Source organism: Eublepharis macularius, chromosome 2 (assembly GCF_028583425.1).
Source record: "Eublepharis macularius isolate TG4126 chromosome 2, MPM_Emac_v1.0, whole genome shotgun sequence".
NCBI lineage: Eukaryota > Metazoa > Chordata > Lepidosauria > Squamata > Eublepharidae > Eublepharis > Eublepharis macularius.
Window position 1 is genome coordinate 51,895,970 of NC_072791.1, and position 16,624 is coordinate 51,912,593.

The 16,624-nt window shown below is 42.7% G+C and overlaps 1 protein-coding gene across 1 annotated transcript in view; it reads right to left on the reverse strand.

Annotated features, from left to right (window-relative positions):
- Positions 1 to 12,837, reverse strand: part of NPAS3 (neuronal PAS domain protein 3) — a 1,036,342-nt gene extending 1,023,505 nt beyond the window's left edge. Inside the window, exon 1 of the mRNA XM_054969956.1 lies at positions 12,680 to 12,837. Within this exon, the coding sequence (XP_054825931.1) occupies positions 12,680 to 12,837 (158 nt within the window). The remainder of the gene's footprint in view (positions 1 to 12,679) is intronic.
- Positions 12,838 to 16,624: the final 3,787 nt, after the last annotated feature.

The window sequence follows — 16,624 nt, forward strand, 5'->3', positions numbered from 1 at the left end:
GAAGTTGGCAGTGTCTTTCATTCTTTGTTAAAAAGCCTATCCTACCTTATGTATTTAGTTGCTGAATATCAGTCATGCATCTTTTCCTCACTTAGGTGCATCCTTTACAGAAAAATAATCCAGTTCTACCCTTTACGCAGCACAATTTTATGCTACCCTTTGTCCAGGAGCTTAGAGAGGCGTACATGATTCTTGATTTAATCTTTACAACAACCCTCTGAGGCATGTACTGCTGAGAGGGATTAGAACCCATGTCTCCTGGATCTTAGTCTAATTACCACAATACAACTGTTGTCTCCCTGTTGAAACTGCATGGGCCCAGGCAAAATGGATCCTGATCCTTGGTCAACATTTCAGAGTGGAATTTATCTGGAACTCAGATATGATGGAGAAACCATCCCTCTCTGATTAGCTTCTACATTACAAAAAGGAAGGCGTGTCCTGGAGAAAGTGCCAGTATCTTAACCACTCATACCAAGAGATAATTAACCACAGTTTGCATGTATCCCCTTGGAAAACTGCTCTGTCTGCATCCTTCTGTTAAATGCTAAGGATAATTTTAGATCCAGAGGAGTTAGCCGTGTTAGTCTGTAGTTGCAAAACAGCAAAAAGTCCAGTAACACCTTTAAGACTAACCAACTTTATTGAGGCATAAGCTTTCAAGAACCACAGCTCTCTTCGTCAGATGCCTGCAAGGATAATTTTATCACACATAAGCTTCAGATAAGTGGTAAAATGGTGATCTTATCCCAAGGACTTGAATATACAGCAGTCGTGTCTTCATGGTTTAATCAGTCAATACACACAGACATGCTAAATTCTTATAGTACCAAGTAGCAGATATTATAACCTTCTGGTGCAATGAGTATTTTGACATGCAAAAAGTCTATCAGATGTACAAATAAGTTCACAAAAATCTGCTGGCCAGGAAAAATTTTTAGTCACCAGAATACCAACACACAAACACATCAATTTAAAAGAACTTTTGAGCAGGGGAAGAAAAGACATAATGTGAATTGAGCTCATCTTGAAACAGCTTTTACAGCCTGTGTTGGATGGTACTATGCTCACCAGTACCTGGAACTCTACTGTACTACTGGATTGCACCTTGCTGCTGGATATTCAGATGGCAGTCATAACAAGGAGTACATTTTGTCAATTGCCAACAGTGAACTTTCGTGGAGATACCTGACCTGGTCACAATTATACACGTTCTAGCTACTTCCACACTAGACTACAGTAACAAGCTCCACTGAGTCTGACTTGACAATTTCTCAGAATTTTCATCTGGTCTAGAATCCCTTCCTGGTTATTGATGGACACAAGCTGTTTTTTTCATATTACGTTGATTGCAATACAGCACTGCTGGCTCCTCAGTTTGTTTTAGGACTCAATTTAAGTTGACCTTAAAAGTCCTAAATAGTTTGGAGTACTTATGCAACCACATTCTCCATTAGCTTACTCACGCACTGAAGGAATCTAAGGAAGACCATGTTTCCCCACAATAAGAATTTTAGTATGTGGTGACAGTAGCAGGGCCTTTTTAGTAGTAGCATTCAAATTCAAAGATTATGGAATATTCCCCCTCACAAATCATATTTTGACATGGCTTTTGGGAAATTGATTAAAATGTCCTTGTTTTAGGAGCTTGTTTTAGGAGTTAATTTATATTTCTGCTCAATGTATAAGTTGGGCATTTGTTTATATTTTTTATATATCCGCTGGTTGGATTTTTATTTTTGAGGTTGCTGAACTTTTAACATTGTTTTTATTGCGGCACTGCTTAAGTTATTCTTGTGTAACGTATAAATGTTTTTTAAAATAAATATGAGGTTGGATTCTGTGATATGTCAGCAGAAAGTACTGACAGCCACAGGTCTTCCCAGCTTTGCCCCCCCCTCCGCCCCACAGCAACCATTTCTGACCCTTGGAATAAGTAGATCTGTGTGAAATAACACCCATGTGGATTAGGAGGCTGTAGTAGGGAGAAACAGCAGAACTGCAGAAAATGAGATTTTGCCTATCCCTATTTCCTGATCCATATGGCTTCCTGATCTATATGCCTGCCGGGGTGCGGACAGAGCCAGAAATATCAGGATCCAACCCACAAATATATTTCCTTTTCTATATGTAATACGATGCATACAGTAAATCAATCATTTTCCCCAATCGCATTCAAATATTGACCATTTGTTCAAACACTCTCCTAGCAAATCATCATAATTCATGTTGGAAAGAAAGGGCACATGTACGTTACAAAGCACTGTGAACACCACTCTCCCTATGTGTAAGCATCAAAGCATGATCCCTTGATCCTTTCCTCTCAGTAAAGGGGAAAGAAAATCATACAAATGAAGCTATGGTTGCCCAAACAGGTGTGTACTGCATTTAGTTCACACACAAGCTCATATGCATCCAGAAGAGAAGCATATACACCCACTAGCATCAATCTACATGTGTATGACCCATCCCAGAGACACAGCAGCGGGAATGTAGCATTTCATTTTCTTGGATTAGCAAAAGCAATTTGGCATGTAGAAGAACCATCACCTTTACTTCTGTTCTCAGAAACATACTGTTGGATAAACACTAGTATGCATTTAAAAATAAATCCACACAAACCTCGAATAATGTATTATGTATGGTACATACATACAAGATTAGTTCTGTAGCAATTAAAATTAAATTTGACCAGATACGCTATAAATCTATAATGAGGAGAAGAAGAGCCATGGATATATTCACCTTGTTCCACCTCACATTCATGTCAACATCAGTATTACACAACAGTATGTATGGTCATTTTCTTCACTATGCCAAGTCCAGTTCAGTATTCGCTGCAAATAAGACAGTATTTTAAAATCATTCTGCAGTTCCTTTGCTGTATAACTTTACCTTTAAAAAAAGGAAGACAACTCTGAATTAGCTCTGAAACAACTCCAGGCATATCTGATCACATGAACAAGTCTTCTGTAAAATCAAATAAAAAAAACCCATTCTTTCAATAGGACAGAATTTCCCCATTTATGTATAAAGACATACGTTTGAACTTCAGAAACCAAACAGAATAAAACTTGTGAAGAGGGGTCCTTTAAATAAATGACCAATCTGTATTTATTTCTGAATTCCTTGTAAGAATCAGAAAGTATGTGTAGAGATACTATAGCTGAAGTAATCAAGAGCTTTGAAATCACCGTCAGAAGGAGGAAGATATGGAAAAATATAATCTAAAAACATTATATATTCATTCTGATTAGATGCATACAGAATTAATTCTTGCTGTTCTTTAATGACAACAGGACCTGAATTTACATTTCCTTGCAAAAGAACAAACTAAAAGATACTTTCCCAGTATAGTATATCTTGAAATGAGATGTGTATTACACAACTATATTATAAATTTAACAAATACTTCTACTGAAAGGCTTGTAAAAATAAATGGCCACAGGAGTATTATTTATTTCACAGGCACTTTGTAGATGGTAAAATTAGTGGTCATGCTAGCCACCATACAATATCTGATACAGAAGCAACGCTCATCTGCTTTCTCAGAGGCATATCCTACAAGTTCTATAGATATCAGCAACTCAAGTATTTACCTCTGATAGAACAATGGCATTACAAAACCATTGTTTTTAAAATATCAGTTTAAACCTCTCAACAACTATAATGTCGGCCTCCCACCTTCGGGGGGGGGGGGTTCTCCCCACCATTGCACTTGGTTAATTTATTTCATTATTGTTTTGTATATTTATTTTAGTATTGTTGTTTTCTTGTTTTTATTGATTTTAAACTGTTCACCACCCAGAACCCCTGGGGATGGGTGGTATATAAATTGAAATATAAATAAATATTTTAAAAAATAACCAATTATACATTCCATTTTTTTAAAAAGTACTTTGAAAGCTCATATATCTTACAACTGAAAACTGTAATTCTAAGATTAAAGTCCTCTCTAAAGTTACACAGAAATGAACTTTAACAAAATTAATAAGACTTAGTTCAAAATAAATGTACTTAGAATTGGATACATGAGAAGGCAACTTATGCCCTAACATATGGTCTAACTTATTCTGGAATAACACTTCATTTGATCTTATACATGTAACATATTGCACTATAGAATCATGATCCTAAAAAACTTGGAGTTTGTCACACAAAGGCTCCTCTATATCAATAACATGAAGTTGCTAATATGGGTTAAATAATTTTCAGTTCATATCCAATTCCTATCCATGCACAAATGTCAAATGTAAATGTCAATACTACACTCCTATCACATACAGAATGTTACCAACTTTAGTGTCAAATTCCACATGATTTAGTACAATCCAGATATTAACGAATACGTACTTTTCTTTATAACACCACCATTTTTAAAAACTGTTTGTAAAAGAAGCCCTAAAATTTCCAGTATTCTTCAATCTAAAATTCATATGCAATAGAAAAAAAAGTAGTACCAGAACATCCAAACAATGCCTACAGTTAGAGTGGCTCTAACTGCATTACTGTTTAATACTCTGATTGAACATCCAATTTGTAACGTAATGTTATAGCGGTACTGCATTGAGTTTAAAAGGTATACCAACCAACTTGAATGTGTCACACAAGCTCCTAAGAGCGAGATCTGGCAAATAGCTTGCTCACGAGGAATCGCTACTCACTGTAGGCAAGAAACCAACTGCAACAGTATCTAATTGTAATTGTAGGGCACATTGCATCAGTATTTGCTTTTTTAAAAAATTGTTTATCAAACATGTTGTATGTCTGTAACTTTTGGTTAGCAGAACTTTGGGCAGTGAAGATCTTGTAAGCTAGAAGCTCATTAGCTAGCTGCTGAACACATTACATTGTAAGTTGATCAATAACCTCATATGGACCCTAAATAATGTATGATTTCAGTAAGTAAAAACGCAGCAAACCAAATATGGTGGGTGAATGTTTCAAATTCTGAACATCAGAGTGACTGCTAATCCATAAATCAGGAATCACAGATATTGTGGTAATGTGGGAGGCTCTATTTAATAAAGGTCATTATAACTCCTAGCTCTAGAGCTATAAGATCTAATATCCTCTCTGGTACCTCTATGATATGCCCATGCATTACTGTTCTTGTTGACAGTCTGTTGCCTTGGAAATATTTCATTATTTCAGTTTTTCCATTTGTAGACCCTTGGCCTTGTGATATGAAGGCCACCCTATTTCATATTTTCGATTATCATTTAAGCAATCTTCTGGAGCTATTTATATAAAAGCAAGTGTTAGACAATGCATATCATCATTTATCACTGCTGTGTTTAAGCATATACTCTAGAAATACCAAAAAAGAAGAGTCTTCCCCCCCCCCTTTACTATAGAGCAGTAATACAGTTTGCCTTACAAGTCACTGCCGGCATATTATATGCATTATATATGCATATATTTTTTATTTCTTAGGGGTATACAGCTGAATAATCCTTGGCTATTTTTTTCAACTGTTGGCAGCCTTGGAACACTTTATAAGAAAGTTCAACAAGTTTAAATGCATATAAATTAAAAGGTTTTTTAAAAATATCCACTATCTAGAATATCCACTATCTATCCACTATTTTAAACCTTACTATTTAGAACATGCAGATATTTGTGAATGCCTTGCTTCTGCAAAATGAATTCTAAATTTTAATAAGCAGCAGCACAGTTCCAACCATACTTTCGCACAAGCAAGTCTCACTGATTTCCATGGGACCTGTGTTTATATGAACACAGGATTCCAGCTATAACTCAGCATATAGTTAATATGTCAAAGTCTAACATGGTTTATTGGAACAATATGTATAACAGGATGCAAGATTGACGCAGCATATAATACTGAGAAAGTAGTAAAAAAGCCATGGTATTATGAAACAGCAGTTTCAGAGGAAGTAGACAACTACAGCATTCAAGACCACAGTGAAACATGGACTATGTTTTAAGAAAATATTAACATTGTATTCTTTTATATGACACAGAACATCCTATACAGAATTCCTAACAATGCACTGGCCATTTAATCTTAAAATGTTTGGAATGTTAGGTAATGTCAACAAATAAGCCCTTAGGGTATGAAACAACTATCTGGACACTAGGCCAAGCTTAGTGCTATTAGTGTTTCATGAATTTATGCTACTTTTGCCCCTGAAATTACTACTACTCCCACTCCCCACAGAATAAAACTACTCTGATCCAACCTTTAAGATGACAGCATCAGAGCTGAACAAGAATATGCTATTAAAGGGCATTAAATTAAATACAGTATATCCTCCTACAACTTCAATCAGAATTTCAGACCAAGTGTTATTTAGTACAGCTCTCAAGTGGAGCAGAATAACAAATCGCACACTTTGATTTACCTTCTTCGAATGCCAAATGGAGACAGGTGATAAAGAAAGCACTCATGCACAGGCTATGAAGTTTCCCCTAGAAATTAATTCTATCTTCAAGATTCCTATCTCAGAAAAATTCCCAAAATGGCACACAAATATGCCTCTGCTGGAGAGATTACTGAAGCCGTCCCGGCAAATACACTTATTACTAATATAGTACTGGGTTCATAGAGAAGAAAGCAGAATTGTCTGTTGTAAGGATGTGTGTGTGTGTGTGTAGGGAAGATGGAGCATACTGGTATTTATGTGTTGACTTTTTTCTTTCTTATTACATAAACTAAATGTGCAGGAAACCAGCATGCTGGTAAAAACATTATTAGTAATATGCAAACGCTTTTACCGTCACTGGAGGGAAAATGTTGAATGCTCATAGCTAAAGAGAAGTAAAGGAATGCAGAACGTGATTTCTAGAAATTCTACCAGAATACAATTTTTAGCCAACCTGAGCATATCCAAACACAGCTGCAGGCACAAAATGCAACAGTTTAGTCTATGAACATAGCCCCACTGTAAGGCATGATCAAAAACAGTATATTTGGATTTAAACCTATATATAAAACCAGCTCAAATCCAACCACTTCACAGTTCAACTGTTGTACAGATTACATCCACAAACACTGTCATCGTGAGCATACAAATTTACAATTAACCTCTTCTTTGACATACTGATTACAACACTAAAAGAATTGGATTATTCTATATTTGACAGGATATGGTCAAAAGATATTCAAAGGTCATTTTCATTTTGCATTTTAATTAGCTATTCAATTCACTGGTAAGAGAGCAAAAGAGGAAACTGTTATGCATTTGTGTCTTTCTGTGGCCATATAATATCAGGTGGGGACTTTTAAACTTTGCAATATACCACCTAGAGAAGGAAGTACTATGGGAGCTGTTGTTCCTTGCAGGAATTGGGTTTGTCACTTCACAACCATTCTACTCTGGGTGCTCAAGCCTCTCAGTACACAGGGAAACCTCCTGGCCAGTCCCAGTTGTACTCACTTTATTCCTCCTTGTGATTTTTGGCCCATCACTTGCATCAATTCCCCCCTCCCTATTTGCTTTGCAAGGACTGGTTAGTATTTTTAAAGTGTTGGGGTTCAAACCAGCCCCAGCCTTGCATAAGTACCAAGGAGCTGCTTCAAGGAAAGGTAGTAGGCTGCAATCACTCATTAGTGAGGGGAAAGCAGTCTGTACATGCACAGAGAAAACAGCTTCATGGGCTAAACCTTGGTGAGCTCAACTTAACTCAAGTTCCGCACTCAGTACAGAAGGCCGGCAGCTGACTTCCTTTCCCCATACTGTTAATCTTTCAGCCCTCCAGTTGCCATTCATCCACACTCCCATTTTTTCCAAGGGCTCTTCCAGATGTGCCTGTTCCTTTCAATGGGCAGAAACAGCAGAATCTCTACCAAAGCTTTCCATTCATGCACCTTTCTCTAAAGATGCACTTTACTTTTTTTACTAAAACAGCTGCAGTCATGTCATCAGCCACAGAGCCCGCCAGTCAAAAGTAGATGGGGGCGAAGAGGAGAAGGGCTGCAGAGACTGGAAAGCGGTCCCCCTCCTCGCACTTACTGCCACGGAAAACTCTTCTCGCGCCTCCTGAAGCCTCTCCACCGTGCAATAAACAAGTTAAGGACTAAGCGCCCCCCCGGGCCATCCATCCCACCCCGGCTGATTCCAAAAGGCGGGAGACGAGAGAAAGGTGAGACGCCGGGCGTGCGGAAATTGTAGACCAAACTTGCCCAAGCACTTGCGAAGAGCCGCTAAGCCAGCCCCCCTCCTGTAGTTTCGGCCTAGCTGCACAAACCCAGCCGGCCCTTCCAGAAGGCGACCCTGGGCCTGGCGAGAGCTCCTCGCCTCTCCAGGGCGCCCCTCCTCCCAATCCTCGCTGCCTCTTCCACCCCCACCCGGATCGCCGCGACCAGCCAGCTGAAAAGTTCCCTCCCGGGAATTCCGCCGCCTCACACCCCCTTCTCTCCTGCTCGCCAATGCGGCCAGCCAAACACCGACTCCTGCAATGTGGGGAGGCGCAGTCTCGCCGCCGCTGGTGCTGCTGCTGTGGAGAGGCTAGCCCAGTCAATGTTGTGTACGTGTGTGTGTGTAGCGGCGGCAGCAGACAAATATGCATGCACCAAGAGAAACTCCCAAGACCCAGCAGTACGACCAGGCGGAGGAGGAGAGTCGCCGCCGTCTGCCTCTCCTCCCCCCGCTTCCCCTTCCCGGGCATGGAAGCCGACCAACCCAGACCCCGGGCAGCCGGCGGCGGCCCCAGACACAGGCAGGCGCTGCCGGCGCAGGTTCAGTACAGAGAAAGTGTTACCGTTCTCGCCTGGAAGGATCCTGCTGAAAGCTGGGCTTGGTGGGCGCCATCTTCCCGGGCTTCCCCCCCTTTCCTCTCTCTCCCTTACTTTTCCCCCTCCTGGTGTCGGTGTGTGGTGTTGTGTCTAGCGGCGGCGGCTATGGCAGGCTGAGGAAAAGTACTGAGGCCAACGCATGGCGGGCTCCCGCCGCCCCCCGGCGCAGCAGTCCTGGCGCAGGTTGCCTCGCTCTGCTCGCTGGCTAGCGCCGCCGCCGCTGCTGCTGCTCCTGCCGCCGCCGTCCATAAGCCGAGGAGCGCAGAGAGCCCAGGCTCCGCCGCCTCCGAAGACATCCCAGGCGCCGCGAGGAGAGGCCGGCCGCGGCTGGGGGAGGAAGGCGCGCGGCCCCGGCTGCCAGCCCGGCCATTGGCGTCGCCCGGCAGGTGTGACTACGAGCCACACGCGCGCACCGCCCGCGGGACCGGTTTAAGAGCCAGGCCAGGCCATAGAGGGGTGACGGGGGAGTGAGAAGTCAGGGCTCTCCGGGATCGACCGCTGTGGAAGTATTTCTGGGCATTTTCCAGCCGCTTCCCCAGCTCCGGCTGCTCTCCCTCCTGCGTACAAGGGACGGAAGAAGCTCCGCTGCCGGCGCAACAACGCCACTCAGTTGCAGTTTCGCAGACTTTCCTTCTCTGGAGTAGTGGAGGCGACAGCAGGGGAGAGAGAGGGAGGCTGTGGAAGCCGCAGACACAGGCGCACGCACTCGCTCGCTCACCGCTGGGGCTAAACTCTGCCCAAAAGCGGTGTGCATTCGTGGAGTCTCATCATAACACCAGCACCAGAAGATGCAACCGAGAGGGGAGTGCTTCGGAGGGCAGGGTATACAGCGGTGCATGTTTACACATAGGAGGGTAATAGGCAGAAGTCTATTAGCATGTGTGCATCTCTTCATGGACACAGCCCGTGTGTGTGAAAAGCAACGACATCCTTCTAGCGACACAAACTGGCACAGGCCACTGATTCTTGTCCGAGATCCAACTACAACAGCCGCCGTGTGATTGCACACAAATGGAGTGCATATGCGGTTATCGGAGGATACAGTTATTATATTTCTTGTTATAGGCATGCTTTAGGGAAAGTTCACTTTGGTCGGAACAGTTCCTACATACTCTTAACAGTGGTAGCTTATAAACTCTTCACCTAATATCTGAAATATGGGGTGGGACTGAGCATCTTAACACCTTGGGAAAATGGGATTACAGCCACCTTTCATAATCAGGTGACTTTTCTCAAAGCAGATCCATTATTAATAATTTGTTAGTCCCTGTCTTGCTCCCATATTAGGAAAGGTGGCTTTTCAGAATGCCCACCAAAATCAGACCCTTAAAAACTAAAGGCTGCCTCAAAATCTAAACAGATTTTGAAAAAATTCAAAGGAATGCAGCAGCTACATGTGTTGTTAGGCAAGTGAATAAGATACTCAAGTAGTTTGCAAAGCTCCTGAAAGTTTGGCAGCAGGGCACAGTCAATGACCCCAAAACATGATCTCTGCCACAGGAGGCAGCAGGTTTGACCTGCCTCATGTCCCTCCAGCTCCCAGGAGCAGATACAGGCAGCCTCAGCAGCGCCTTGAGCTCTGCTACAGACACACTCTCTCTGTGTCTCTAGAGTCTACACTCTCTATTCACAACCTTTTGATTTATCTCCATCAGTGTAAAGAATCCTTCAACACATAATATTGTAGAAATAAACAAGGGTATATATATATATTTTCTTTTTGGAAGTCAAGATTTCCTAACAAAATAAATGTGGTTCTTTTAACTGGTTTGGGGATTTCTAATCCTACAGGATTTCATAAACAATGCTGTTGTGGGGGGGGGGGCCTCCCACAAAACAATGAAGTTAACAGGTGTCATGTGGTTCTTACACAGTGTGGACGGACTACCATTACCCTGAAACTGTTTTGCAGAATCAGGACACCTTTTTTAAGATTAAGGAAAAAAATGTGTCAAGTTGACACTGGAATTACTTTTAAAGGCTTTATCGTACCTTTTGAAAATAAGGAAAGTGAAAAGATTTAAAACCAGAAAAGAAACAAACGTATGCTAATAATGTTTAAGTATTGACAGCCCAAACCAATGCACGTTTACATGGAAATAGGTCCCACTGAGTTCAATGGAACTTACTCCAAAGTAAGTATGCATAGCACTGCAGCCCTTAGGACTGCATAAATAAATACGTAATAGAAGGTATAATATATAGTTATTTGACAGCAATAATCTTCTAATTAGCAATAAATTGAGATTTATCAAATAACTGATATCCCTTTAATTTTTTCTCCACAAAGAACAAACTAGACAATTAAAACATAATACTAAATATTGAAAGGTTGGTCCATTAACTCCTTCCCATGCAGCATACACTCTCAGGAGATACCTTTAATTTGTGTACAAGACAGCCTGTAATTTCTGAAATCCTTGACTTTTCCTTTCAAAAAAATCTGTTTTGACTGCATCCTAGTAAACCTCAGCTTCCACTATAATTTAAGAATTCTGCTGTAAGTGACAAAACAAATAAGAAACGAAGGGAGGCAAGTGCCATGCCAACTTCCTCCTTTCCTTTATGTCTATCACATTCTGCACTTATTTCATAGAAAGGATTCCTGTGTTTGCTTGAAGCAAAACAAAGCTCATCTTGAATTTCAAACATTCATTGGCTAACAGGGTGTTCTAACATTTCTTGAGATGGTTTGTTTTTTTATTTTTGTTTGGCAGAAAGTTAAAAACCTCCTCGCTAGTGATCACCAGGAAAGTTCACAAAAAGAAAATGCTATTTTGTGCTCCAAGAGTTGCCCTGAACTTAACTGTGCAGTTCAAAACTGATGGAAATAGAGGTGGAAAGCAATCATAGTTTCAAGCTGAATCGTTTAAATATAAATATTGGAGACTCCAAACAAGAGTTTTCTACCAGTGAAGTTTTACATTTAAGTTTCAAGCACTAGTCGTTTATGTTTGCATACATCATTCAGCTTTTCCTCAACCAATGTTTTATTTAATGGAAAATCAGGTATTTAGACCCATTTGCAAAACACAAAAAAGCATAAAAAATAAAATGTTGTAAATGTTGTAGGGTTCAGTAGAGAACTTTCTCTTGCATCCTGCTTTTTGATCATTACACCTTTTCTATGATCTACTAACAAAGAAAAGCAAATAAAAAGTTCAGATATAAACAAAGAACTGTCTGTCACGCAATTAAGTCTCATGTTAGCATTAGCACCTGTCTAGGAATTAGTGGAAGGGGAAAGGGGGCATGAAAAGGTGAGGAAGATCTTTAAACTTCATTGTGACTTATTGCCTAAGCCAACTTAGTTAGGTTTTCCAGTCCTAAAGAAGCTGTCTGTGAATCTGAGAAATTTGCATTAGAATGCATTTCAGATGAATACTCAACAGTGCTGAGCCCACTTAGGGCTTCCTGCTAGATTTCCCCCTAGTAACAGGTGACATGCTAATACTGTTGTAATAAAAGTGTGGAATTGCAAGGGTGAAACGCCAAGTGAAAACTCTATCTTGCTCAATTGAAAACAAATTATCAATCACCCTTGCGTGATCAATTATGCCTCTTGGCTGCCACACTGTGGGGTTTGTACAAGGCTTTGACATTGAGAAATTCCTACTTGAGAAAGGATAACCAGACGGGATCCTAAACTTTGCAGCAGCAGAAGAGGAGAAGGAAAAACAATTCCACCCTTCAGGCTACCGCGAATTTCACTTTCTCCTTTGCTATTGTTATTTTCCAAGCTCAAGCAGCCAGAACATTTCTGTCCACAAGCTTTTAAAAGGTCCTTCTTGCTTACTATGTGCATCCCCCAAAGCATTCAACAGTAAGAGGGGGGGGCCGCTGAACACAAAGCAAGAAAAAAAGTGAAGTAGCCTAACACATACGATCGCATACACACCTTTGGGGCTTTCTACTCACCGTTGTTGATAGGAAGTGATGCCCTGGACGTTTTGAGGGTTCCCGTTGGCTGCAGTGCTGGCTCTCCCCATGCCCGGTCCGGCCGGCACTCCCCCGGCCGCTCCGCCGGCCGCAGCCGCAGTCACCTGCACGCTGAAATCCGGGAAGATCCGGATCATCCCCGCGGCTCAGCACCCGGCGAGTGTCGGTGAAGAGGTACAGCAGCTCCTCTCCCTCCGGCGGCTGCAGCAGCAGAGCCAGCCACACTGCAATCCCATTAGTGAGCGGCGGCCACTGGGAGGGAGGCGAAGCGCTTTGATCTGAGCTGCCGGGCTGAGATTGGGGGGGGGGGGGCGTAGAGGAAAGGGGGGAGAGAGAAGATCTTTTACCGATTTGCAAACATGCAACGTGTCAAGATTTGGGGGAGAAGCGCGGGAAGCCGCAGAGGAGGGGGCGACCAAGAAGGGGAGAAATCTCTCCAAAGCGCAGGAACTGTGTAGCCAAACCCTCCGGAATCCGAGCCGAGAAGGGACAGCAAGAGGCGAGGAGGGGGGCGCACTTACTTTAGCGTGGCTGTGAAAATTATGGGCAGCCAGGGTTGCCTTCCCTCGCTCCCCTCCCCTCCCTCCTCTCCTCCCTCCGCCCCCCAAAGGCAAGTCTTGGAGGATTTCTCGGGTTCTCTGAAACGTCGCAGACCACAGCTTGGTGGGCCACAGGGGCGGAGGGGGGGGCGAAGAGGAGGGGGAGATACACGGCTCCCCAAAGAAAGGCGGAGGAGGGCTTCCAACAGCTCAAGTTCTTGGGAACTAGGTTGTTCTTCCGCTCCGTCTCTCCCCGCCCTATGAAGGGGCCAGTTTGCGCCCAGGAGAAACGCGCCGCTTTTGTGCGAGGGACAGTTTGTGCTCTGTTATAGGCAAGTGACTCTCCTGCCCTCCTAGTGTGCGCCGCTGTTATTGCTGCTCAAACTTGGAAGGGGTGTGTGTGTGTATGTGAGCGCGCCCGCCTGTCTGCATGCACCCATCGCCGCTGCTCGGCCAACGTATCATTCAGAGCGCTGCGAGAAAGCCTTTGGCAAACGCATCCTAACGGACCAGGAACAAACATCGGGAAGAGGGAGGCGGTCCGCTGAGTGTGCGCGCACGACCGGTGTCTCAGGAGCGGTTCGCCGTCCCCTTAAACTGGCTGGGGTGGCGACCCATAGACCTTTCGCGCACTTGGACGCCCGCCGGCCCTCGACTTGAAGCGGGTGGCTGTTTTAGTTGAACGGAAGTTCGGCTTAACATCAGTCAAGCTTACTTCCAAAGAAATGTGTTTAGGATCTCGTCTAGGGGAACTGCAGCGCCTTTGTATCAGTAGCGGCGCCAGAGGGGACACATTTGAATCCCTCTTCCCACCCCCTTAAAAGCTTTTCGGGTGCCGCGCAGCAAACCAAACAGGAGAGACGCGCGAACAGGGCAGGCGTTCGTGCGCGCCTGGTGACAGCCGCGCTTGGCAAGGGCGCTTGGAGTGGCGGTGCCGCGCGAGGCGCTGGAATGTGCAGCGGTAGCAGCCCCACGCTTCGTGCTTCCCCCACTCTCGCAAGCGCTTCCTTGCACGGGGAGTAGAGAGGGCAAAGCTGCAGGCGGGCTCCCCTGGCGTACAGCGAAGGCACTGCAGAGTTTACTGATTGATTTCTTGGAGCCAATCGATGAGCTCGCACCTGGTGCATCTTTTCGGTGGGGCAGGCCCATGCAGGCGTCCGGAGTCTTGCAGGAAGATTGAAGCGCTGGCACCCTCCCGGGCGAAAGTAATTGACAGCAAAGTTACTCGACCTCTTGGGGGAGGGAGGGACTTGTTTATTGGCACGCTTGGAATTTGTGCACAAAGCGCTGAGAATCAGGAGCCAGGCATTGCCAGTCTAGTTGTTGCTACTTGAGTATGGTTTGTTTAAAATTTCATAGTTCATTGTACACTAGTTGGTGATTAGTGCTTATGTAGTTTTACCACTTGCGCTCACATACACACACACACCCCACTTGCATAGAACATCTTTTTAAAACCGAATAAGTAAACCGAGACTCTTGAATAAAGGATGTGCCATTTGTGCTGCCCCCCCCCCTTTACAGATCTGTCTTTAATAGGCAATGCAGGCGTTTGAGTCATTCTCGTAGGATTTCTTCTTCCCTTTCTTTCATCAGGCTTCTAGTTTTCAGTGCAGTTTATTATCAGTCTTCCTACCAAAATATTTTTGCCCTTTTTACACTAATGGGAGAGCCAACCCAAACATTTGTGGGATTCATGGTGCCTCAGATATGAACATGGAGAATTGTATTCATAGGGGAAATGTTACATTTTCTCTACATTAAAATGCCCTTGCATAGAGGGATGAGCTACAGTCTTCCTAAGATGTGAGTTTTCAGATCTTGATATATGGTAGCAGGAACAAGCAAGCTTCCACATGTTATCTGACAAAATATCCTTAGTGAAGACACTTGTTTTTCAGCATATGTGTATTTCCTCTATAAATGCACTCTGTCCTCCTTTTCCCCCTCCGACTGACTGACGGAATGGAAAATTCAGTCATTTAAGACATTTAAAAAACTTAATAAGCATAATAATTGGTGATTTCTCATACTGTTTCCAATGTAATTTGAAAAAGATCTTGTGTATGAGGAATTCTCAAGCTGTTTTTGAATCTGGAGTTCATGTGCTGCTTTCAAACTGGTTCCTTTTGAAATGTTACATTGGAATCATGCTAAAATGCAGTGCAATCTATTCTTCTGGTTCCTTAGAATATCCAGTTTCAGTGAACAAATTTTGCTCATCTTTAAGATCTGTTATGAGGATTGGCACAAGACACTAGCAACTTGGACTGAAATTTCTTTGAGTCACTACATTTCTGTAGTGCAGTGTTTCCCAAGCAAGGTTTCTTGGAAGCCTGCAGGATACTGTCAAAGGTTCTGTAAGAAATTGTGGAATAAATAAAATTTTTGAAATTCTACAAAAATTCTAAATATCCCTTGAAACATCGTAGTTATTAAAGTTATGCAAACTGACATATGCTCTGACCTGCATAGCTCAAGCAGGCCCAATCTTGTCAGATTTCAGAAGCTAAGCTGATTCAGTCTTGGTTAGTAAATGGTTAAAAGGTAAGCAGGGTTGGCCTTGATTAGTAATTGGATCGGAGACCTCACCAGGGTAGTTATGCAGAGGCAAACAATGGCAAACCACCTCCGTTAGTCTCATACCTTGAAAATCCCAACAAGGTTTGGCTCAAGTTGGCTATGACTTGACAGCACTTTCTACTATCAAACTGATAGATAGATAGATAGATAGATAGATAGATAGATAGATAGATAGATAGATAGATAGATAGATAGATAGATAGATAGATAGATAGATAGATAGATACCTTACAAATACATTTTCGTGACCATAATTTAGCAGTAATTGAATTGCATTCCCTACCATCAACTTTTTCTGGTCTGTAGGCATTTTTGTAGGTAAGGGTTCCTCAGGATTTAAACAATTAATTTAGGAGTTCCTCCATGGAAAAAATGTTTGGAAACAGTCCTCTAGTACATGTGCTCTTGAGGAAGAAGGTAGCTCCCTTGTAGGTCTTTGCTTTTGTGACCACATGTGGTACTTTGATTCTGGCTTATTAACATAAATTAAAAGCCTAGGCTGGTGATGGGCAACAGAAGAGCTTGTGCTTCACCTAGAAGTAAGCATTCTCTCTTTCCAAATTACCAAAGTCCACATTTCAAAAACCATGACTCTCAGAAGAGCGGATAGCCCTGATCAGATATTTTGGTATTGCCAAGGTTAGTTTTCTTGGTGGAGGTTCCTCCAGGCATTGTTCATCTCAAAACAGGCATTCTAAAAGAGGCATACTAGAACACTTTAAAAGGGTTAAGCAAAAACTTTCTAAGAGACAAGTAGTGATTGCCCTTAGTAATGCATGGTATCAATAGGCCACATTGCAGA